General features: G+C 42.8%; 1 protein-coding gene across 1 annotated transcript in view; it reads right to left on the bottom strand.

Annotated features, from left to right (window-relative positions):
- The window catches only part of pcloa (piccolo presynaptic cytomatrix protein a), a 50,092-nt gene that overhangs the window by 4,282 nt on the left and 21,138 nt on the right, over nt 1-24,672 (bottom strand). Inside the window, exons 5-21 of the mRNA XM_070853815.1 lie at nt 20,271-24,336; nt 18,415-19,937; nt 14,773-16,843; nt 12,946-12,993; nt 12,249-12,331; nt 11,913-11,988; nt 10,654-10,779; nt 8,179-8,287; nt 7,744-7,808; nt 7,144-7,328; nt 6,689-6,739; nt 6,335-6,465; nt 4,789-4,815; nt 3,563-3,656; nt 2,978-3,049; nt 2,644-2,887; nt 390-578 (exon numbers count right to left, since the gene is read on the bottom strand). Coding sequence (XP_070709916.1) covers nt 390-578; nt 2,644-2,887; nt 2,978-3,049; nt 3,563-3,656; nt 4,789-4,815; nt 6,335-6,465; nt 6,689-6,739; nt 7,144-7,328; nt 7,744-7,808; nt 8,179-8,287; nt 10,654-10,779; nt 11,913-11,988; nt 12,249-12,331; nt 12,946-12,993; nt 14,773-16,843; nt 18,415-19,937; nt 20,271-24,336 — 9,160 coding nt within the window. The remainder of the gene's footprint in view (nt 1-389; nt 579-2,643; nt 2,888-2,977; nt 3,050-3,562; nt 3,657-4,788; nt 4,816-6,334; nt 6,466-6,688; nt 6,740-7,143; nt 7,329-7,743; nt 7,809-8,178; nt 8,288-10,653; nt 10,780-11,912; nt 11,989-12,248; nt 12,332-12,945; nt 12,994-14,772; nt 16,844-18,414; nt 19,938-20,270; nt 24,337-24,672) is intronic.

The following is a 24,672-nucleotide window of genomic DNA, read 5'->3' as shown; positions in this document are numbered from 1 at the left end:
TTCTCTTCAGGCCACTCAACGCATCGTCGGATTGCAAAAGCTCACTAATACCAGTTCAATGAAGCCGTGAGGGAGCCGTGAGGCACAGTGTTAACTCTCAGTGACTCATATGACAGTTTGAGACATTCATTTCCTGGTATTAGTGAACTGTGTCGGTGGCCGTCAAGAAAGTGTGTGTCTCGCTGCATGAATCTCTGGTGATGTAGCTGAGTGCAACTTTCTCCCTGTCCTCCTGGCTCTTTTATTAGCTTGTAAGACTCCCCTCTCTCTTTCTGCAGGTGTGCGTTAGTAGTATCGCATCCTCTCTTTCTCTCACTCTCTCTTTCTCTCCTTGCTCCATCTGTGCTTCAGTCACACGACAGAGGGGAGACTCTTGGGCAAACGCTCACCTCCGGTGCTCTGCGGCCTCTCTTCTGACACGGCTTTCCTGAGGGTCAGGTGTCTGCCGTCTGCTCTGCTCCCTTTGGCCGACACAACCGATGGCAGGGCAGGCAGCCAATCAGACTGGGCTCTCTGAATGGTGAGCACGCCCACTACGCTGTGTCTCTGGTGCCTCAGTGAGAGGCGGCCTCTTTGGCCTGGGTGTGTTTGTTTTCGCAGGCGCAGGTCAGGTGTCAGGGGGTCAACGCCAGGAAACAGAGGTCATGAGGTCGAAGTTTAAGATGGAAGGAGGGAGGAGCGAGATGGAGTTTCAGAGAGTGGTTTATCTTCACCATGGCAACCAGTTTGACTGTCAATCACATGCAGCCACAGTGTGCGGTGCACATTCGTCCCTCCCGCATGTCACTAAGAGGCGGGGTGTGCAGCATCTACTGAGGTGCATTGTGGGTCCGGTAGTTGTTCAAACAAAAAAGGGGGTTAGCGGACTGCATGCACAGCCATCTCAGTGGAGGAGCTTCAGAAAAGCTGGTCGTTGTTTGTTAACAAAAAGGAAATAAAAAAAACAAAAAATAAAAATACCAAAAGAGGTTAATGATATTTTAGGGAGGGGGTGGGATTGCAACTTTCTTCTGTTTTACTGCTTGGATCAGTTGATCCAAAACATTTAACTGCTTGCTGGCGTCAGAATCTTGGAAACTCCTGGTGAACTCTGCTCCATTAAGTGAACTTTATAATTTAACTGAAGTTTATGATTTGATAGTCTTGTCATTTGACAGAGCTGGAGATGCCACTGTGCTCTGTGACAGTAACTGACACATTTTGCTGATTTGTTCCTATAGAATATGTCCTGCATCTCTGCTGTATCTCCTTCTAATTGAACTTTTTTCCATACTGTTATACTTCTACTCATCCTAAATAAAACTGATGTATTTAGATCACAATTCAAACAAGTATAACCTAACTTCAACCTACTTAAAGGTAATTATTTTGTTAAACTTCATATTAAAGTATTATTAGAAAATAAGATTTATGGCCTGTTTACTTTTATTAAAGGTTTACGTATTTAGAACTGCCCTTCAAGTAATCAATATGCCTCTTTGGGTTCATTAAAAAAGGATCAAACGTAGGAAGGTTAAAGACAGTGTGCTACAGTACAGGTGAGATGCTGGCTCTACACGTGAGTACATACAGAAGAGAAGCGGTGAGAGACTGACACACTGTGGATACAACGGGGGAGAGGATCAGTGGGTGTAAAGGGTGTGGAAAACCAAGATTAAAAAAGGAAACTAAAGGAACAGAAAAAAAGTAACTCAACAGAAGGTAGAACAGATGAGTGCGAGGAGGCCATGCTGCGTGGGCTTTATTTGCGTCTTGGTTTACTTGGTTGGAGGCGTTGCGGCGGCTGCTGCTGTGACTGCTGTGGGGCATCGCCCGTTGCTATGGCAGTGCCTCTGCCGCTTCCAGTGCCGCTGTCCTGATGCTGTTGCCGTGCTGTGCTTTTGCTGGAGCGTGAAGCGCCGTGCGAGCGAGTGTGTCCGTGGCTGTGGCTTTGGCTCTGGCCCTCGGACGGGGAAGGCTTCGATGTGCCAGGGCTACTGTGAGATTTCTCGATAGTGGGCACCTGCGTGTCTAAAACAACCAGATTCACCAAATTACCAAAAAGCTATTTTGTACTTTAGTGAACTTAGAGGCTGTTAGCGTTTGTGTGCCACCTGTGGTGACTGAGTATCTGGCTCCGTTTAGCCCGAATGGTGAGTGCCTCATTAACTCTATGATCCTCACGTACCCTCATTAAATTTAAAGGTTATTTTTCTAAATTAGGGGAGACGTCAAAGCCTTCCACGGCCATGTTGCCCTCTGTGTTAGAAGAAAGATAGAGGGAAGCTAAGGCTAGGCCTCTGAGCTGGGTGACATGATGGCAACCAAGAAAATAGACCATGAGACGGCAAAAAGCATGAAGCTTAAGCAATGATTTGGTGTGCAAAAATGGGAATAGGAAGCTGCTGCTATAAAAGAATAGACTGCAAAGAGAGAAACAGGTGGACAGAGGAAGACATGGAGATAGAGGGAAGAAACAGATGAGAGAAGCAGTGACAGGAAGAAGGCACAAAGTAAGAGAAGTGTGAGGAAGAAAGAGGAGGAAAGAGAAGCGGAGTGCAGAGAAGAGGGAAGCGGAAACAGCTGAAGCAGCAGAGTACAGACGGTTGTTAGGGGATGGCAGTGATAGAGTCAGGCAGGTGGGGGAACTTCATCATGTCCTACCCTTGGCCGGATCTGGAAAGATCCCGTGACTTCGGCTCTTGATGACAGATGATTTTGGGGAATCCTGATTGTCATGTGAGGAGCCAGTGGTTTTAGGGGAGGAGTGCTGTGAGGAGGGTTTGGAGGAGTGTCGGCCCTGGCCTGAGTGGGAGCGCCGGTGGTGGTCCCCCTCGCTCTGCTCCTTCAGGGGGAGCCACCGTGGGATGTTGTCCAGCTGGGCTGTATTGGACAGGTCTATAAGGACCTAAAAGCAAACAGGCAGTTTAATGGGCATATGCATAAAAATGTACTGGTACACCAGTGACCGAAAACTGATACTGTCAAAGAGGTTTACCTCTCCTAAGAAATCGTTGGAGGAGCACTTGTCGTAGTCCCACACGCTCACCTCCAGGGTCTTCTTCCTCAGCTGATTCACACGCACAATTACAGAATTAATGCATCTTTATAATGACCAACTGTATCTTGGTTCAGTGCACAGTAAAAGTGAAGCATAAATCTAAAAGAAATACAAATGATCTGGGCTTTAAGTGGAAGAAGAAATTCAGGCAGCTTAAAAAACAGATGACAGAAGTCCACATATTTGCTATGACTGATATGGGTTCAGTGAATCTAAAATGGGATCTAAAATGATATAATTAAACCCCTACGGCATATCCATCTGTTGTACTAAAACCAGTGGCCACAATTCTAGTCAACATGCCAGCAGGGAAAAGGCAATATTTTCTATTGTGTTTTAACATGGACGTTGGCACATAGTGACTTTTCCTGTTTGTGTCTGACATACTCGTTTCTGCCTGAAACTACACTGCATGTTCAGATGCAATATGACCTGGGTTTTGGGGTGTTGGTTCACACCTCTGTGTGTGCCTTTGACCACATCAAAATGTGTGTGACACTGAATGTGTGTTGGGCCACATACTTGCTCCAGGAGGATGTTTTTATAGATGACAGTCTGGTTCCACTCAGGGTTGAGACTTTTGCCTGCATGTTTGGACCTCCTCTTGTTTTCAGCACTGAGGGGGGGGGACACATCACAACAGGATACATTTGATCACAGACATGCAAAAGCCCTGCGGATTAGTGGACCACCACAATGCAGTGAGCACGGTAAAGAGGTGCAGGGCACAATGTGACAGTAGAAGGGAGAGAATGAAAGTGATACACATTGTTTGGAGGGTAACAATGTATGGGCCTGCGTGCATGGACGGCAGGGTATGATGTCAGAGTGTGCTGCAAAAAAGTCCATTTTGATGTCAATCAAGTCATTAAGTCTCATAAAATGCTGATGTCCTAAAACAAGTGAAAATGTGTGCCAGCAACAAAAGAGATTCACTTATTCTTGATTTTTAAGTGCCAATAACGCAATCATTAATTATCATTCTGCCAATCACTGAATCCCCCAAAAAATCCTTAAAGAAGCCAATTTGCATAACAAACACTGGCACAATCTGTTAATAATTAATTCACCTGTTTTGAGGAAAAAATATTTTATATCAGAGCAGACTCACTGGAGCAGAACAAATGACTTGTTAGGATGGATGTTTTTTGCAGTGTGTAGGGGTTTTGATTTAAGATTGTAGGGTATGAGTAAGTCTGTAAGAGCTAAATTGGTAAAGACAAGGACTAAAATAATGGAATGAGTAAGGGCTGCAGAATAAAACAATGGGAGTGTGGCGGGGCATCAAGGGTACAGTAAGATGTTAGGGCACAATGTAGGACATTACTGAGGGATTTTAGTCACAAAACAGGGACAAACTAAAGAGTGTCACGTTCAATGTTAGGATTTCAAATTACAATGGTTAGGAACAAAAACAGACCATCTACCAGGAAAACACAACAATTGGCTGGGAAAACATTAACTGTCAGCACAGGAGACTTACAAGTAATGTGTTAAAGAGATGGGAAAATGTTAATATTTAGGGATTCATTCCTCTAAAATACAATGCAAAGAGACTGAGCTTCAAGGTGAGTGGACCATCATGACACTATGGGGAAAATGCACAATTTAAGGGATTTAGTGGAACTGACCTGTGTTGATAAGCTTCCTATCAGTTAGAAAACAATCTGGACTTTTTTTTTTACCTTCACCAAACTGACAACCAACCAAAAAAAGAACCAAAGTACCAAAGTGGGCAAGTCACATACCTGGCGTTCTGGACAACCATGACCTGACTGAGGGGGTCCAGCATGCATTAGATATAGAGAACAACATACAGAAACAGTAGTCAGAGGGTGGGTGGGGGGTCAAATAGAGTCTGTGGACTGTGAGTGTGTTTGTGGGAAGGGGAGATCACTGTCGATTTAAGCTTACTGTGGGATTTATTACGTGTGTGCACAGGAAAAGGGCAAGAGCGAGAAACTGTGGTGTGCTGCAGCGGTGGATTGAATCTGAGCTTTAGTGTCACATGAACAGCATTTATGTGTGTTGAGAGGGCTTTCAGGTGATGTAACACAACCACTGGCAACCAGGGTGGAGATCTGCTGCTCATGTGCTCAAGTGAACAGGTGATGTGTAGAATTCTTGGTACTAGAGCTGAGACCTTATAGTTTTATATGTAAACACAAACTCTAATCTGTGTGTACACAGTTTGTTTGTTAGAAAATCATCATGACTTCATGGAGCACGGCTGTGTATAGTTGAAAGTAGTGTTTTTTTAATCATAAAGATTAATACTCTATCTTCGCCAACCTGAACCACCAATTGCAGTTTGTATTAACCTATTATCTATAACCACCTGTGTCACTGCAGGAGCTCCATGTGGTTGCCAGGATATCTGTGATGCAACTGAAAAGCCTCTGTATGGATTGCAGTCGGTGCTCTGATAGCTGTGGGCGTGTCCACGTATACACACATGTAGCATATACACGAGTATTTGCACACATGTGCTTAAGTGTGCATGTTTCCATAACAACTTTCAGTAGGGTGGCTGCAGTCTGGTGAATGCCACTCTCCCTGTCCCTTTGGCAATAACCCTAACTGTCTAAAACTGTCTGCGAGAGTGGCCACACATATAGTAGTGCTTTTATCTGGAACAATCCGAGGAATAAACACTCTCTCGAGGGACCTCATACAGCGGAGAAGGTGGGAGAGTCAATTACATTACAGCACAATCACAGTGAGAAGGAATCCCTGGACTTAAGAGGGAGTGTGGATCATGTTGCAAGTAAATATGAGAGCTATTGATTGTGACTGCACTCACACCTACAGTAGGACACCCATCAACAGGGGCAACAGCAACAGAAGTGCACCAGCAGCTTCATATCATTTACATAATGTTTATGCTATTCACCAGCTGATGAGTCCCATAAAAAGGGATTCATATCACATGAAGCCATGTTATAAAACATAAAATTTGATGGAGCCAAGGTGAAGTGTATATATGCCTTAAAACTGATATGCACTGCGTATTGAAAGATGTCATGGTAAGCCAAAATCAGTTGTAAATCGATTTTGAAATAAATGGAAATTAGGTCTGACTTTAACAAGTAGCTATTTCTACTAGACTGGATGTAAATTGGAATATATTAGCAGGTATATCACTTTACACATTACACGCATCTATCTTAAATCAACAAAAGTGGTACAGATAGAACACTTTTCTTTATCTTATCTATAATTTATCCTAAACTGATGTTGCTCCTTGTCTGAACAACTTAAGATGTGCTTTTATTTTCCACGCCCCTGACTCACCCTCTCCCTGGTAGGAGATACACTTTAACAAAAGGGTCGGAGTAGCCATTGTTGTCCCGCGGGGCAAGGTTTCTGGCCTGCAGAACATGAACGATCAAGTTGCCAAGCTGCTTGTCGTAGTGGATTTGAAGCTACAAAAAGAAGGACATTGAATTACAATGGATTCAGATCCATTTGGGGAGAGAAACAATAAAAGGAAACAGTGTAAGAATTTAAAGTTTTAAGAACATAAAATACAGGATTCACAACAATCATATTCTGTACTATTACATCAAAAATATCAACATTTAAACTTAAACTTAAAAAAAGACATTAAACTTAAACATTACAGAGCTCATGTTTTGTGTCACAGACCTGTATTTCACCAGAGATGGGATGGGTCTGGGTCTTCGATCCCTCTGCAGTCTGTAAAGGATAAAAGCAACATGCTTAGATACTGCCAACACAAATTTGTAGGTGGATCCTTTGTGTTTACTGGTGGGTGTTCATACTGTACACTGTGGACTGTAATGTGCTGTGATTTATGCACGAAAAGTTACAAGTGGTGGATTCTTTTTTTTTCCTTCTTGGTATTGTTACATTATATTAATTATGAAAGAAAAATGTTGTAGGTTTTAATAAACTTGGTATAACCAAAACATGTTCTGCAAATTTGATGTTCAAACTGGGAATTTGAGATACAAACTATAAATAGTGCTTGAAATATGCTAGAATATTATTATTGTTATTATATTAAATAGTAGAAATATTTTTTATTCCAATAATTCCTAGGAAGTTGGTAACAATGTTGTTAGTTAAAAAAAACTCACCTTGCTGCTGTGGCGTTTCTTGCTGACGGAGGGTGATCCTGGCTGACCGGGGCTGGAGGTCGCTGAGGTGGTGGCGGGCAGGCCGGAGGAAGAGGTGGAGGTGGGAGCCTGCTGCTGGGACACCTTTTGCAGCTCAGCTGCCAACTGCTTGGGGTCAACACCTGGAGACCTGGGGGGTCTGTCACCTAGACATCAGGCACAAAAGAGCAACATTATACAAAGGAACCCACACACATACCATAATATGCCAGAATTGATTGCACATAAGGACAGTATGTGAAGCCGGGACTGGACCAAGGATACAGACCAACAGCCCTCTGGTCACCTTTAACTCTCGGCTACATTCCATTGAAAAGCAAGATAAATCGTAACAGACAACTTCAAGTTGTCAAGGCTTTACAGTGTGGCGGCTCTTTTGACAATTTAATGTTCCCAGTGTAATGCAGACAGAGAAAAGAAATAGGTCACAAGCAATGCATGGCTGAACATGAGAAAAGAGAGAATTGTAGATGAAAGCGTTAAGAGAAGAGAGTCTGAAACACTGAGAAGGCAGGGACAGCAGAGGGGAGCAGCAACTGCATGTTTATAGAAATACTGCACCTTTGCTGTGCTCCTGGAAATCCAGGTGCTCAGAGCCTTCAGACTCAGCCAGCATGTTAAGATCACTGAAAGACAAGAAAATAATAAGTCACGTATCTGAAAATTAAACCTCAAGAAGAAGGGAGAGAAAATCAGAGAACATAACTAAAGGAACAGTTAAGAACATCATACCAATAATTGCTTTTAAATACTTGAAATGGAAAATCTGGTTCTGTTTTACAGGTGGATGTTTGATAGAGTTTAATATGCAATTGAGCAGGATAATGAGCTTTTTGAAGTCGTGACAATAAAAGGAGAAAAAGAAAGAAGAGTAGAGGGCATTTGGGAGATGAAGGGGCAGGACTGGATTGAATAAGGAAATTAAAGAACAACAGAAGGATGAGTATGGGATGCTAACAACAGAATGCATGACAGAAAGATAAAGGTTATACTCACAGTCTGACACACACTTCTGCCTCATTACATGGCTGTCCAACGAGCCCTTGTACCTCTTCATAGGTTTTCCCCGTCAGAAGAACACCATTCCACTCCAGGACTTGCATTCCTACACACAATTACAAATTTGCACACACAAAACGACAACCACAAAGACAGTGTGCTTGAAAAAAATGTCTCTTGATTCCATATATTCCAGTAAACAGGACAAACGTTTCAAACCACAACAAAGTCAAAGTCTTGACGTGAGTCACTCTTTAAATAATTTAAGGGATTCATTCATTCCAAAAATAAATTCATGTTGACCTGAATGAGGGACCAGCTCTGGGTCTAACATCCATTCTTTCACTGAACTCACAGTGAGTAATCTTTTGAGAGAAAACAAGCTTTGATTGTTGTACTCAAAGGACATATGTATAGGACTGCAAGCCAAAAGAGAGAGGCAGATACTGGTGACAGCCCAAACAGCAGCTGTGTGGCAAAGCTGCTTATAGAGCAAAGAACGTGGTTGAAAAGAATTTGAAAATGGCCTCATGTTATTTCTTACAAAACTATAATTTGCAGAACACATTGTATTATGCATGTATGCATTGTCGCCCGGAAAGAATGCAAAATCCAATCAGATGCTATTTTCTCCAGTCTAGTCCAGCAATGGCAAACGTGTCATAGAAGGAACTAACCATTTATTCATATCTACTGCAGAGGTGAAAGCTCATATGAATCCACACAGCACAGCAAACCCACTGCAAGCTCCAGAACACACCCTGCGCACTGGCAGGACTTACAGCGTTTAAAACAGCTCATCAGGAGGGTCCTCTGTTTACGACGATACTCTCGAGCTGCATGTGTGAGTGACAGGGAAGCTACTGAGGCCTCATCCAAATAACATTCGTTTAAACACATCAAATCGTTCGCACTCTATGACTTCCTTGCGTGTCGCAGTTTGCAGACAGTCAAAGGAACTTGAAGTTTAGCGATCAGATAAACAAGCATATATTCGTACACGCGCTGTGTTTCTGTCCCTCTGTGACACTAAGCCTCTACGCCTGTTGAATCTGACAACGTTTCTCCATATTCACACCACAGAGGGTGAGACGCCATGTTCCCACTGGCAGAGCCAACGTACTTTTCAGCCATTCTGCTCAGTGTTGATGACAAGGTTATGGGTGTTATCCTGCTGGAGCTGTCTTTGAGGCTAACAACTCCGCAGATGCATCTCGACTCTTAAGTCTATTCTGTATACTCAATGTACTTCTTTCTGTACATAGAGTAATAATGCAAGTAGATAATTGTAATACAGAAGATAAAATATCCTTAGTATCGACTTTATTTCAAATTTGAGATGGTGAACATTATATCTGTTAAATATCTGCATGTAAGCATCAGCATTGTGAGCATTTTAGCATGCTGATGTTTGCATTTAGCACAAAGCACCACTGTGCTATCGCTTTGCAATAAAATATCTACTTATTTTGTTATCAAGTTACATGGGGATCTAGTGACTCAATTCAAGAAAAGATCTGTAAGCCACAACATGCTGCAATTTTGCCACGAGCATTTCCCTATTGTGTTTGTTCTGTTTGTATTTTACCACTAAGCAGTTTTCACTGGAACCGTTTTAGAAAGTCCTCACGAAGCAATGGGAGACAGAAAAACACAGAATAACCCTGCAATGTAACAAAATAAAAGAAAGGAAATGGAGAAGACAAAAACAAGAACAGAAAGTACGAGAAGAATTGCCCACTCACACTCACACACACACACACACAGACACACACACATGTTCACAAAGCACAGACAGATGGATAGCACACTACGCAGGTCCAAACTGGGCAGTAATTTTCTCTCCCTATCTCACCATCCATAGATCAACAGCGTGGCAGCTTCAAAAAGGCTCGGGCCACAGCTCTACCAGTTGTCCGACACCTTCAGTGTGGCTCGACGCAGAGATTAAAGGGGGCTATGAGCGGACAGATGGACTGGGAGGGTGAGAGGGTTAACTGATCCCAGACTCCCCCATGTAAAATCAATAACACTTCATGAAATGTGTTCCTGTTAATATACCACACAGCAATTTATCCTCAGGTGGTGTCAGTGAGAGGTGTGTAAGGGTGAAATCACAGGTCATATATCTGTGGGTAGAGCACAATGGTGACTCTGTGAAATGGCTAACTGTAGCTGTTGCGGTTTCAACCCACCGTATATGACACAGAAGTAGAGCCACTGCCTGCAAATCTCCATTATAATTCATCTAATGTTATTTATGAATATACTCAATATTACCAGTGGTATCAATCTTCTCATGTCACTCTAAGTGAATAAGTCTATTCCCCATAAAAATATATGAAACATTAACATTGCATCATCTTGAGAATAGCCTCATTTATTTTCTTTATGCCTCCAAATTGTTGATTGTTGAAATAGCTGATTGCAACATTTTGCTTTGCACAAAGGTGATTTGTTAAAAGAACTCACCTTCGAGAATCTTTCCTGTTTGTTCTGCAGCTCCACCAGGTAGGACTTTGGCAACGTAGGCTCCAATGTCTCCATTACAGCCAGGGACCTCTTTCCCTCCAACCACACGGATACCCAGACCATTTCCTGTACGGGCCCACAAACAAAGACTGATTGGTAGGCTCACTGGCATTTTACTTTTTTTTGTAATGTCCACACACATGCAGACTTACAAATACAGACAAAAGCACCCTTAATCTAATGTATCACCTTTAAAGTAGTTCTACATAGAAACACAGGTGGTTTTCCTGTGATTACGAGCCAGAGAGCTGCTTTTACTACTATAGGTGCTGTGTTTTTTTAGGTATCATGTTGAGTACATGGCAGTTAGGTACTTAAGTACTTAGTCAGTCAGACAGAAAAATTAAGGCATTGTAATCTTTCTGTCTCTTTTTTTTTTGACCAGTTTAAAAACCATTTTCCTCAGTTTCACTGATTCTGTAGTTACTGCATTCTGACTTTGTAGAGCAGTGTAGACAATAGCATTCAGGAAAAGCCCCTCTACTGATTATTAAAGGAATCTATTATCTGCCCCTTTACAAAGGCTTTCATGTACACAGAACCAGAACTTCCCTCATTTTACAGTAATGAAACATTTTGCACGGATATGGAAGAGAAAACAAAATGATAGAGGCAAAATGACTCAGTTCAGCACCAGGTTCTGGTAAACAAAATGCTTCCTTTATGGGCTGTTTGTTAATTGCACAAGATAATCCTGAGTCTGAGGGATACGCCATTTTGAGCATGGCAATGACTGATGAGCGTGGAGAAGAGCCAAATCAAAAGGGAAGCCAGGAAATGAAATGTCTGCCCGCATCCAGCCTGGAGGAATGGTGTGATGAAACGCAATGGCAGGCGAAGTGACTTGCCAGTTTCTTGAGATCTGGCATGAATGTCATGTAAATAAAATACATGACGCTTACTAGTCAGGCTCTGTAAACCTAATGAGACACTCTTAATGTGTACACTTTATTGTCTTTATCCTTCTTCAATAATTTTGAATCAATTTTATGATCATTCAAATTCAATAAAAGAAATGTCTATACTGTAAGCAGTGCATATTTGATGCAGCCACTAAACAATGAGGTCAATAAAAATCTAATGTATTCAGTCAATAACGCATTAGCTTGTAAAGCGTGCCTCTTTGAATGCATATTATTCCTACTCTTAGTGTGCCGCTGTTGTTATTGAATGGAAGTTAGTAAACTGTGGTACTTTACCTGAGACACTGCGGTCTTTGGGGTCCCTCTGCAGTTTGACTCTGAGGTGGGGGAAGGGGTAGTACGGGCCTTTTCCCTGTGGCCCATACACAATGGTGAGATGTCATGTATGTGCGAGGAAGATGGGAAACAGTTAAGTATGGATTCTTCGCAACATGTACAAATGCAGCATTTCAGTGCTTTGCATTAACATGTGAGTGTACATACCACATTCGGATATCCAGGTGACTGAGTGTGAGCGCATGCATTTCATCACTACTTGGACTTAGTATACAGTGCATGTGAGAACTTTAATGCAGTGTGTATAGCATGTGTGTGTGTTTTTTTCAGTTTCACCTGTCTCTTCTCTTGTCCGTTCTCTGACCGTCCGTCTCTAGGTTTGTCAAACCAATCTGTCTCTTCTCGTCTAAGGTGGTACGCTTCAGGGATAAAAACAAGCAGTGCTTCAGAACCAATCAGAGAACCTGGACTTTCTCATCCTACTTATATAGGATAGGTTTCTTCAGTTCATATAAAAGTGATTACATGCCATTATCATTTAACTTCTTTTCATGAAAAATCTACATCAATTAGTGATAGGGATAAAAACAAGGGCCAGCAAAAGTGTCTTCTTGTGAAAAGGGGAAGCCAAGCAACACAACATTGTTCACAACAATCGTAAAATAAGCAGAGAAAAATGCAGTATAAGAGTGAATAGAAATATTATTAGTACAGTATGTATAGTGGCATAATCTGTGTCTATAGTGTGATAGTTTTCTATGAATATAAATGTTGGGTATGTACATGTTTCCCATTATTCTTTGTTTGGAAAGTGAATTTGTTTCTTCTGAATTTTGTCTTTTTTTCACTTTTGCAATGTAAAAGCATTGAAATCTGTTTGAAGTATTGCAAATTAAAGTGTTATTTATTTGCCAATTTATGTCTTAAGCCTCCCCAACATTTTATCATAATTTTATGGTGATGTGCATTTGACTTGTGGTGCAGGTTAATAAGTTAGCTGAAGGATGACTAGAGAACTGAACTAATACTCTACCATTGGTTGCATCGTCTCTGTTCAAAGCCATCAGGGAATCACTTAGGGCTGGAATCAAGGCAAATTGGTTTACATGCAAAATTATGGGATCCATAAGAATTTTTTTAACAAGTAATGTTCCATTCATGACAAAACCAGGATCTTTAAATGTATAAACTAGAAAGATTAACGATCATCCTAACTGTCACATTTTGCAACTTTTCATGACCTATGTGTCCTCAGATTGAAACCTGAAGAGGTTGTCGCTCCTTTAATTAAACAAATGAATTATTGTGATAAAATGTTTTAGTCATGACTGGAAAAGTATATTGATTGAAAAAAATTGACAATATACTGCTTATTAATTGATTGTTTATTGCTTTTACCACGCAAAACATGTCTAAAACCTATGAGAAGATGAACCTATAAGAAGCGAACTGAGATTTATTAAAATTATTAAAATCTTCTTGGTTAAAAATTACTTTTCTTGTTAGAGCAAGATAATGCTCAGCACATTTTGCTGGGTCCTCTTAGTGATGACACTGAAGAATACAGAACTGTTTCAGTAATAGAGAGTGAAGATAAAACTAATAATGAACTAGAATGTTTGCTCGACAAATATTAATTCAAATGATCAGATTTTCAGTGGTATTTCCTGCATTATTGCTTTGATCAGTTTTTTCCTGTTTTATAAACAGAACTACAGAAATCAAAGGGCCATACTTATAAAGCATGGTAGTAATACCTTCAGTATAGAATAAACTGTATGGAAACGTTAACAGCCATAAATGTATTCCATGCAACACAATGTCACTGATGTAGCACAGTACATAAGTATTCATGACAAGACATGCAAGTTAAAGTTTAGATTTATTAGACACAAACTGTGTTGCAACCAAATATCATGCATTTCAACAAGTACAATCAATGTCCCCCCACTGTGACAGTGGTATCCTAATCTTTAAACTGCTTTTTTAAGAATGTCACTATAATTCATGTTTTGATCTTGCCTATATTTTGGTACAATATTAATTGAACCCATAAGTATATTTATACACTTAAATATGATAATGAAATACATCAACATTATCTACTATCCAGATAAATGGTTGTAGAATCCAAAATCATAATTCTGCATTAATGTGATTATAATATGCTGTCATTTTGGAGAGTAATTGTAAAAGAATGGATTCAACTGACTGAATTCTTTACCAATTATGTGAATTTTGCAGGTGGGAGAGGCACTTTTTCAATGTATCATTTGTGGAGAAAATAAATTTCCTAAATCTGAATGTTGAAGGATCATTCTGCTATTGTGGCTCATGCCTTGTATGCTTAACAAGCAGGATTTGAAAGACAATGAAAATCTTTAAGAGCTGAAACAGCTACAAATGACAGCATGCTCTAAATGAAATGCGGACTGCCACCAGTGAGCAGTTGCTATTTGAGGAGGGAAACCTCCCACACAATACACGTTCATGCAACTAATATGGAACAATGTTACACAACATCTGGAATGCAGACAGAAATACAGTGCATGCATAAAGATACATTCAAGCACACCCTATGAGACATAGAGCAACAAAGGCATGCAAGTACACCAGAGCACAACTGATCAACCGAAAGCACTGACTCCAGGAAATAAAAAGATACATTCACCAAAGTTAAGGTTGAACAGGAAAACATGAAAAATGCCAACATACACATGCAGACTTTGAATAAATACAGCACAGCTAAACATTATACAGAATAGTAATAAATGCAAGCGAGACAAACCATACCCAGACATTCTCAAGGATGGAACATTAAGTAGGAAAAGAGTGACAGTGTGACAAGTCTGTTTTTTACCTTCACTATCTGACATGGTGCCCTGTAGGTCATCCAGCAGCGCATAACCCCTACCCCTGGTTGGCTCCTCCCTGATATGTTGCTGCTGCTGAGAGTCCTGCAAGGACAGGCAGGAACCAAACTGGTCCCTTGAATCGGCTGAGATGGGTGGCAGAGGTCCCGCTGATGCACGGGCCATGCCCATAGGTTGCCCAACAGGGCTCAATGGACTTTCTTCCTCTGAATTCTGGGCCACTATGGGTATTCGTCCACGCCCACTTTGCACAATGGGAAGGCTGGTGGGTTTGGTGCGACCAGAGGGGGTTTGATAGCTTGGTACATCTCCAGATGCTTCACCGTCCCCTTTAAGCCTCAGTGAAGAGCTGGAAGGATCTCTTTTGATAGACAGGTCCAGGCCATAGCAAGATGTGGGCCTGGATGAAGGTCTTGAGCGACTACCACTAGGATAGGCAGAGTCCAAACCTAAGCTCTGGCCCAGGTTTAGTGACCCAGCCAAGTTGGCACCCAAGGTAGACCCCAGGTACTTTTGCTGCTCTGCAATATTCTTACGAAGGCCAAAGGTAATCTCATCCTGCGAGAGCCGACTGGATCTTGGGGATGCACTTGTAGACCCAAGATAGCTGGTATAATCTGTCTCTAAACCTCTGTTGTCTGTAATAGAGGAATACTTGGAGGAAATCTTAGGCTCTAACAATGGAGTCTTATGTTTTTGGTACAACATGGAAGCTGGGAGTTGTTTAGCTGCCTGCTTCTCTAGAGTAAGTCGACTGATACTGTACTTGTCTGACTTTGGATAGTGTCTTTGGGAGTAACTAGAGATGCTAGAGCTTGGAGTATAGTAGTGCTGCGAGATACCTGTCAGTTGTTCTAAGTTTTCTGTTCCACCTGTACTTCTCCTAAACTCTTGCTTGAGCTGCTGCTTCAGGAGTTTCAGCTCATAGGGTTCCTCCATCGTATCCTCTTCATCAGGGGTCTTTCCAAAAGTATGGAGTCTAGAGGTGGATCCCAGATAGTCAGTGGACCCCAGATCTGCAGCACTCCTGCGCAACAGCTTCTCTGCCTTAGCCAGCTCCCTCTCAGCCAGACTATAAGATGAAGACAGACCTGTAGAGCCCTTAGCCAGTTCTGCAGCATCTTCCAGCAACATGTAACTCCGAGGTGTATGGTGATCTACATCTGTGTAATAGGAGTCAGAAACAGCTGACATGGGACTACGAGCTATACTTCCCACCTCCAAGGCTCTGAGATCAAGGTGGTTGCCATATTTGTCATACTTGACTCCCAGGTAAGCTGATGATGTGGGATCAGGCTGCCGGCTAATTACATCATATTTAGTTGCATCCAACTCTGAGAGAAGGGCTGCTTGTCTGGCAGCTTTCTGCTGCAACAGGAGCATCTGGTGGTAACTCTGCTGCTGTGAGCTAGTGAGCGAGGGGACAGAGGAGTAGATAGAATGAGATTGGTAGGACTGGGGAGTCTGGTAGAGAGTTTGTGGGTATTGGCTTTGAGGGTATTGGTATTGAGAGTATTTTCCATACTCATGCTTAGTTTGAGGTGGGACAAAGTCATCCAGTTCTGACTGGGGAGCTGTCCTGGGACGTTCAAGACCATGACTTTCAATCTCCTCATCTTCATCACCTCCACGCCCACCTCTAGTCTCTCGGATGTTACTAACTTCACTGTCTGACATGTAGTCTCTGTCCTCTGCAACACTCTGTAAGTAGGCCCTTTCTCTCTTCTCTCTCTCCTTCAGTAGTGCATCTTTTCTACGATTAATCCCCATTTCCAAGTACCTAAGCTTGGCATCAATCTCTTTCTCTTCCTCATCTAGTTCTGCTTGTCTTTTGCGGAGCTTAGAAGACTCACGCTCTACCAGATCTAGCTCACGATCAATATCTTGTAAGATCTTGGCACGTGCCATGTTGGAATTACGGCACATTCTCCGACGGGCAGAACCAGTGCTGTATGCTGTTTGGCCACTGGTTGTTGATTCATCCTCTGATGGTGGATTGGGTAAAGTCCTCTTCACCTTCTTTTGAGTGCCTGTTGGTGTGCCACCTGAGCCTTTTCCCTGCATAAAAAATAAGAACCAATTAGGATTGTTGGACTTCAAAATACACTTTTTAAGGTCTTTTCAACGTAAATATATGTCTAAAGAAAATCTATCCTCTCTCTTACTGTCATGCTCCATCTTCCAGTTAATGTGTGCGAAAACATGCTATTCAGATTTGGCCCCTTGGCCTGTTGAACATGTGACCTCCTTCAGCACTTCAGCAGGCTGACGGTCCTGCCCACTGAAAGCCTGAATCTAACTCTCTAGCTTTCTAACTCTTTGTAGCTCTGGTAATAAGATGCTAAAGGTTGTAGCACCAAATTGTTCTGCAGCTGGCTGCAGAAACCCACAAAACAGTATTCAGACCATGCTGATTTACTATAAATAAATAATCTGCAAAACATAACTGTGTGTGTATAACGTTATTTAACTCAGTATTACTTTCTTAACGAGGGCCAGTAACAGCACAAGCTTAAAGATGGGTAGATACGAGCTGTCTGTGGTGTGACTTCAGACTTGAAAGCTGTAAGTTTTGCCGTTTATTTGGCAGGTTAGCAGACTGGGCTTTTATGGAGAGGGGCCTAAAAGAATCTTTCATTTGAAAAATGATATAAGCATGATTTCAATTATATTGTCAAATTTAAAAAAGGGGAAAGGACTTCAATTATAATCTCTCTAAAGAGTTAATATAAAGTCATTACTGTAAATAAGGAAATGAACATGGTGCATTTAGAAATGCATACATCCAAGTCTGCATTTAGTAAATTTGCAAATGTCTTTATAGTCAGAATGTGAGGTTTTGTACAACCCTCGGGCTAGAGTGACATCAGTTTACGTGACCAGAAAATCAGTTCAATAAGTTCAATAAATAGTATATATCCGCAATCCTAAGCATTACACTGACTTGAGTATAACTACATTTGCTTGTGTGCCAGGCTGAAAAATAAACTCTATGAATACACAAAGTAGGTCTTCTATTGAATCTCAGTATTCCTATTGCCTAACATGCATGCCATACAGTATGGTGTGTAAGCTTCCTCATGCAAACATTCAAATTCTGGCTGTGGGGCAGGAGTGCTAACATCTGAGCCACTATGTCACTTGTACATGACAGGACAGAATGATTAGCTAGTGATGGTGACCGTTGAGCTGTGGTTAGTTTCACAGGGAGAAGTAATTCCTGGGCTGCATGGTATAAGTGTCTTTCTCTTATTTGCATTGGACAAATATTTACTTATGTGTGAGTAAAACCATCCAATTGTGTAACCATAAGTGGATTGCATTAATTTAAATCACAAGCTGAATAATTATGTAAAACCTAATGCTATAATAAGCCAAAGCTGAGAAAAACAGCCATCATTGGTGCTATTAGCATGGTATTCTATACAGTATCAAGAAGTGAACTCACGCTGTTAATAGTTTGAACATAATTGACTATAACAACGGGTTAAACTCAAAAAACATCCCCATCTTCTTACAGTTAAAACATCCACTTTTGTGTTTCTGTTAGCCAGCATCTATGTTCTTTCTTATGTATTATCATCTGTGCATGTAGTTATGCTAATTAAAGGGATATTTATAATACTCACACTAAAGCTATCACCATACTGGGTGCCAGATGTTGCCCTTTCATCTCCCGTTGGACTCATGGGCTTCGGGTCAGACATGGATCTCTGCATGGCTTTTGGTCCCCTGGGACTTCCTGGAGAGGCTTTTGATGGATCCGTACTTCCTCTTAGCTTTTGTGGACTTGTATCACCCAGTGATTTGTCATAGGACACGAACTCAAGGGATTTGCTAGGGGATATACAGGGGGATATGGGGGAATAGAGCACTTTGGGAGATTTAAGAGGGGCTTGAAGCGTAGATGAATCAACTTTGAGGTTAGGAGACTGGCCTATTTCTAAGGGAGTAGGTCGTTTCTTTGGTGAGGTCCTTTCAGAGTCAGACAGCTCCATCCTGGTGTCCATTTTAATGTTCCCGTCAGAATCTGTTTGTATGGAAATCTCAGTGTGGGCTTGAAGAGACATCTCTGACTGCCCACCCCTATCACCCCTGGCAGTGCGTGGTCGGCTTTGTCGGCTTCTGGCCTGAGCCTCCCACTCCTCTTGATCCTCATCATCAGTCTGCACACAACTGTCAACACTCTTTTTAGCACTTCTCTTTTTTCTTCCTGCTGTGTAAGCTTTGCTGACTGTCTCATCCTCTTCATCTGTCTGGCACCCACTATCCGTAATCTTTCGGGACAGCACTGTGCCATCAGGTCCTAAGACAATTGCCTCTTGCAAGCCATGCCCTGGTAAATCCCCACCTGGGTACATCTGGCGAAGCTTTTGCTCTTCCAGTTGCAGGCGCAGTTGCTCTTGGAGTCTCTGAATCTGCTCAAGCTGCTGCTGTTGCTGGGCATAGGTTTCTTTTTGCATCATAAGGTGAGCCTGTCTTTCCTCTTCTTGTTGGGTTAGGATATGCTGCTTCATGGCCTGCAGCTCCTCCAGTTCCTTCTGTACCAGAAGCTGTTCTTGCTCACGGAACCGCTGAATCTCCTGGCGCTCCCACTCTAACTCCTCAGCCAGACGCTGTTGCTTGAGTTTCTCCATCTCTAGCCTCTCACGCTCTACCTGATACTGGCCATCCCCAGGAACCATAGGTGAAGACAGAGCCTCCAGTGAAGCAGCTATGGCCTCCAGGGATGCATCAGTGTAGGTATCATGGGACAAAGAGGTTGTTATAGTAGTACCCGCTCTAGAGAGCTCCAGATTGAGTGGGGCATCTCCTAGGTCTTCTGTTGCAGTAGTGGAGATGGTAGACAGAAAACTGTGGGACCGTGTTAGTGGCAAGTTCTGGAGGTTAGACAGGGAGGGCATAGTGTCGCTGGTATGCATACCTGAAAGGGTGTTGTATGTTGTACTAAAGATGGACCCAGGTTGGGTGGTAATGGCATAAGTAGATGGGATTGGTGCTGCAACAGAGGAATAGACCACCCCATTTGATGACCTCAAGACGCTGCTCGTACCAAAGAGTGTACCAACAGCACTTGTGACTCTGGCTTGGGAATAGGGTGGAATTGTCATTCCTGCATAAGTCCCTTTCTTGGAGTAGTCAACGGCTTCACCTGTTAAAAGTCAAAAATATCAGGTGAGTCCAAATAATGCAGATGATATTCAATGTTGAAGTAAGCCATGCCATATCCAAATTATAAAAAAAAGTTGGAAAAAGGAAAAAAACCTCCAATGTTGAGAAGTGCAACAAGCATAAACAAGATGTACAGTAACAGCATGCAGGCACATGCAAAAATAGTATGATGAAAGAACAAAAAAATGAATTGTCCATGCAAAACAAAAAGAAAAGTAAAAACAAACCAAAAAAATGCCACATTAGCCATGAATGAGTGGAGGCAGTTCAAAGTGACATTTAATTGACAGGTCTGCAATGTCACTGCACTGACCTGCATCAGAAATCTTTGCAGAAGAAAGATCTACTGCACCCTCTGTGGTGCCACTGAAATTATAGCTGTTCTTACTCTTGTAAAAGAACAGGCCAGCTTCGGCGAGGTTAGTGTCTGACATCGATGGTTTAATTCCACCAAACCCTCTCATGCCGTAAGGTGTTCGGTCATACTGGTAATGGTCATCACGATATCCAAAACGATCTTCAGGCAGGGGTGTGGTAGGTTGCTGAGTAGTGCAGCTTCCTGCAAATGGGAGTTTGTACACAACATCACAGCATACAGCTCTCTTTCCTGCAGTGAGATCCACTGGTTTGCCATCATCATCTGTGATTACAGCTGTAGCCACTTCTGCAGAAGCAGCATCCACTGATACCATGGTGTTAAATGGTTTTGTTGTGCTAAGGTCAACAGCTCCTGCCACTGTGGTTGTACCCGTAGTTAATCCATTGGCAACACAACTTGCAAGAGAAGTGGGTGCAATAGTGACAGGAGGAGTCTGGAAAATTCCTCCACCTGTGCTTGATCCAACTGAGAGGTTAATAGGGATTTCTGTACCAGAATGAATGCAGGGCTGGGAATCAATTGGTCGATATATAATTTGGGAAACTGGCTCAAATGCTTTGTTTCTTGTCAGCTGAAGGGGCACTGAGGATGCTTGAGAGGTGTCTACATTGTCAGATTGCTGGATTGTAGCAGCACAGGTCACAATGGTGATGCTATCAGTCACTATAGAAACAGTGGATGATTCAGCACTGAGGTTGACTACAGGTGACTGGACTGCACTGTTCTGACGACTGACATCAGTTGCAAAGGACTGACGTCGTGAATCTGGGCCAGCAGACAGATCCACACCATTCATGTCTGAATCTGGGTCTGCCTTCACAGTCCTAAGATCTACCACCTCAGACGGTTGGAAGGTCTGTCCATTCTGTGCTGGCAATTGGGGCTTAGGTTTCTCAATCGAGATTGGGACACCATTTGCCCTCGGAGCTGGCACTGGTGGTGGCGTCCTTTCATGAACGACGGAGACAGTGGTCCTTTGGACTTCTGTGGTGACCACTTGAGAAATGAGGTTTGGCATGACTACAGGTGGCTGTGCTGAGGCAGATATAGCCTCAATTATGTGACAAGAACTAGATACATGTTTTTCTGGGCCACAAATCTCCTGATTTTCAATGGATTCTGTGACACGTGTAAATGCCAGAGGCACCCTGTTTGTTTGAGGAGGGGTTGGTGGTGGATGCTGCTGTGGATATGACTGAGGTTGAGGCTGTGGTTGGTAATAACTTTGGGGCTGAGCTTGGCGTGAAGGAGATGCTGGTCCAGGGCTGGAGGGAGCTTGACTTGAGACACTGTCTACTGGAGAGCTGGGCTGAGATGGCAGTGTGATGACTACATATGTGTCACGAAGATTGCTGGCATATCTTGGAGAAGAAGGAGACTTTGGTGAGGGTTGAAATGACTTGCTCTCCGAAGAAGGGCTGAGATTCAGGGCTATGTCAGTAGGACTAGTGGGAAGTACAGTGGGTCTTGGTGAATGTGGGGCATGGGCAGGTGATGTAGGCTGTGAGGCAGGTTTTGGTGCAATTGGTGGTTTGACAACATGTCCTGGTCTGTGGCTATCCCCAATCCCTGCAGGAATGGATGGCTTTGGGGGAACAGGAGGGGGAACATGAGGTTTGTACATTGGTGTAACTGCTTGCCTTATAGGTGGCCCTTGGACTGCAGTCATAGCTACTGTCTCCGGCCTGATTGGAGTTGCTGAGGCCTGAGGTGGAAGTGGAACTGGAGGCTTCCTGGGAAAGACAGTAGGTTTTGGTGGGGTGGGAGGAGGCAGTGGTGGTGCAACAGGTATTTCTGCTTTTTCCTGAGAATTAGCCCTACGCAGGACACTTGGCTTGGGGGGCACAGGTGGGGCAGTTGACACTACGCTTGGGATACTGGGTGTGTACTGAGGGACTGTGGGCAAGGGTGATACACTGGCAATCACATGGGATGATGGTCTTGGGATTGCACTAGATAAGTCCACAACATCAGCCTGGGATGCTGCTATTGTGGTCTGAGGTTGCTGATCTGATGTGGATGACACTGTCACAGGCTCAGTTTCCGTATTTGACGTCAAGTCTGATGCTGTAGTTGTCTCCACTTCCTTTTTGATTGTACTCTCATCATCAGAAGACAACTCCCCTGAAGAGCACTGTGTCACCTTTAAGTCTGGGATGGGATGAAGGGCCTTTCTAGATGCAGTGGCTTCTACTTCTGGCTCCTGAGTTGGACTTGTTCCGGGAGTCAGTACTCTTTTCATTAGCTCTTCATAGGCAGCTTCAGCATCTAACAATGGCTTCCCATCTTTACCCAATGTTTCTGCACTGCTTTTGGAGGTACAGATATTCTCAGCAGGTTGCAACACAATTTCTGGGTTAGTACGTTCCTTTTTCGGTTGCATATTTTGATATTCCTGCTCCAGCTGCATGAATTCTTTTCTCTTCTTTATCATGTCTTCATAAACTTCATCTGGTGATCTCAGCTTTTTGGGCTGAGCAGGAACAACAATTTTTTCAGGCTCCCCCAGATCAGCTGTTGAATTGTCAATAAGAGATGCATAGGCATAGTCTTCGATGAGCATGCCTCCGTAAAGGGATTCCTTTCCTGGTTGAGTCTCACCTTTGTCAACTGTTGGAGATGTAGCCCTCAGCATTATTTCCTCATAGGCCTCATCAGCAGATCTGAGAGATTTTTTCTGCTTTTTATCAGTATTTTGATCATCTGTTGGGGAGTGAAGCGATACTGATGTAGGCAGCTGATATGTTTTCTGAACTGCTGCAATCTTCGCGGCATGAATTTCAAACCCTTCAGGATCTGATTCAATACTGGGGGAGAAATCAGAACAGGATGATCGCCTGATCTCCTCCATTTCAGCTTCTTGCCTCAGTTCCTCAGTTGGTGATGCATCTTCAATGGGAGACAGGTTGCTTGGTGGTGTCTTAGGACGCTCTCGCCTCCTCTGGGCTCGAATCTCTTCTTTGTCTTTCTTGGATTTTTTCCCTGAGCCCTTCTGTTTTTCTTGCTCCCTGAGCAGCTCCTCTTCTTCCCGTAACTCTTCTTCCTCAGAAGAGTCTTCAATAGTTGGCAGCATTTGACCAGGTTGTCTGTGTTTGGCTTTCCTATGTTGTTTACCCTCACCAGAACGGATATGGCTGGGGCTACTACTGTCACTGTCTTCATCCAGTGATGAGAGGGATGTTGGAGATGTCCCAGGAGTGAAGCTCGATGCGTGAAGACTGGATGACCCCTCACCTCGAGACCGATCATCTGGTGAGTCCGTTAGGCTTTCCATTTCAGGCTCTCCGTCATCATTAGGTAAACGAGTAGGACTGCTGGTTGTAATCAGCTCCATAGTTTGGAATTTACGAACTGCAGTACCAGTCTGACGCTCCTCCTCTATGTCTATATCAGGTTTATCCAATGAACCGCGGAGTTGCTTATCATCTTCTTCATCAGGACTTATGGTGCTTTTCTTGGTAAGTCGCCTGGCTTTTCCTGATGTGCTCCTCTCCACAGCCTCCACTTTCTTCTGTTCCATTTGTTTCTTTTCATCCTCTCTGATCTTTCGCCGGATTACATTATCTTCATCAGATGGAGAAGCATCCTCATTCTCACTCATCTCCAATATCTGTTTTCGGATAAATTCCTCATCATCCCCTGACATTGGGCTTTCTTTTCCAAAACTTTCACTGCTATCATCCAGGGAATCTGCCCTGACATCCATGGGCACAAGGAGCTTTTTCTTTGTGGTACCTTTGGTATTCTTCTCAGAAAGTTCTCTGTCATCTTCTGAGCTAGGTGAGTCAGGTGAGAGAGGAAGCACCTCTAATTTACGTCTGGTTTTTAGAGTGTCTGTTAGTTTCTCAGCATCATCCTTTGGTTGCGTGCTTGCCTGGGCCTCAAGAATAGGAAGGACCGTGCTTTCCAACTTTGCAAGGTCTGATGGGCTGGTGGGACTGCCCTCCTTGGCAGCCATTTCTTTTTCTTCAGGTTCTTTCAAGGTCTCCAATTTTTTCACCTGTTGGATTGAAATAAGACACAATTAAGTTTTTTCCTCAGGCACTGCAGTAAAAAATGAAAAGCTTTATGTTAGCTTTATACATGTGCACTGTGTGTAGGTGCATATACACTCTTGAGGACAAACAAATAGAGATGAAAATATGCTCTCTGGAGCTCCATCAATTAGTTATAAAGTATATGTTTTCCAGTACATAAGAAAGTAATGATCATGTGACAACAAATCCCATCAGTTTAGTTTAATCTTTCTTTCTAATTGTATTGTATTGTATTGTAAAAGTATTGAGCATTTACAGCAGAATGGAAGATGAAAACACAAATGTTTACAGACACACGA

This window comes from Pempheris klunzingeri, chromosome 22 (genome assembly GCF_042242105.1).
Source record: "Pempheris klunzingeri isolate RE-2024b chromosome 22, fPemKlu1.hap1, whole genome shotgun sequence".
In the NCBI taxonomy this organism is placed as follows: domain Eukaryota; kingdom Metazoa; phylum Chordata; class Actinopteri; order Acropomatiformes; family Pempheridae; genus Pempheris; species Pempheris klunzingeri.
The sequence above is the reverse complement of the archived record's forward strand: the minus strand, read 5'-3'. Positions and strand labels throughout refer to the sequence as shown.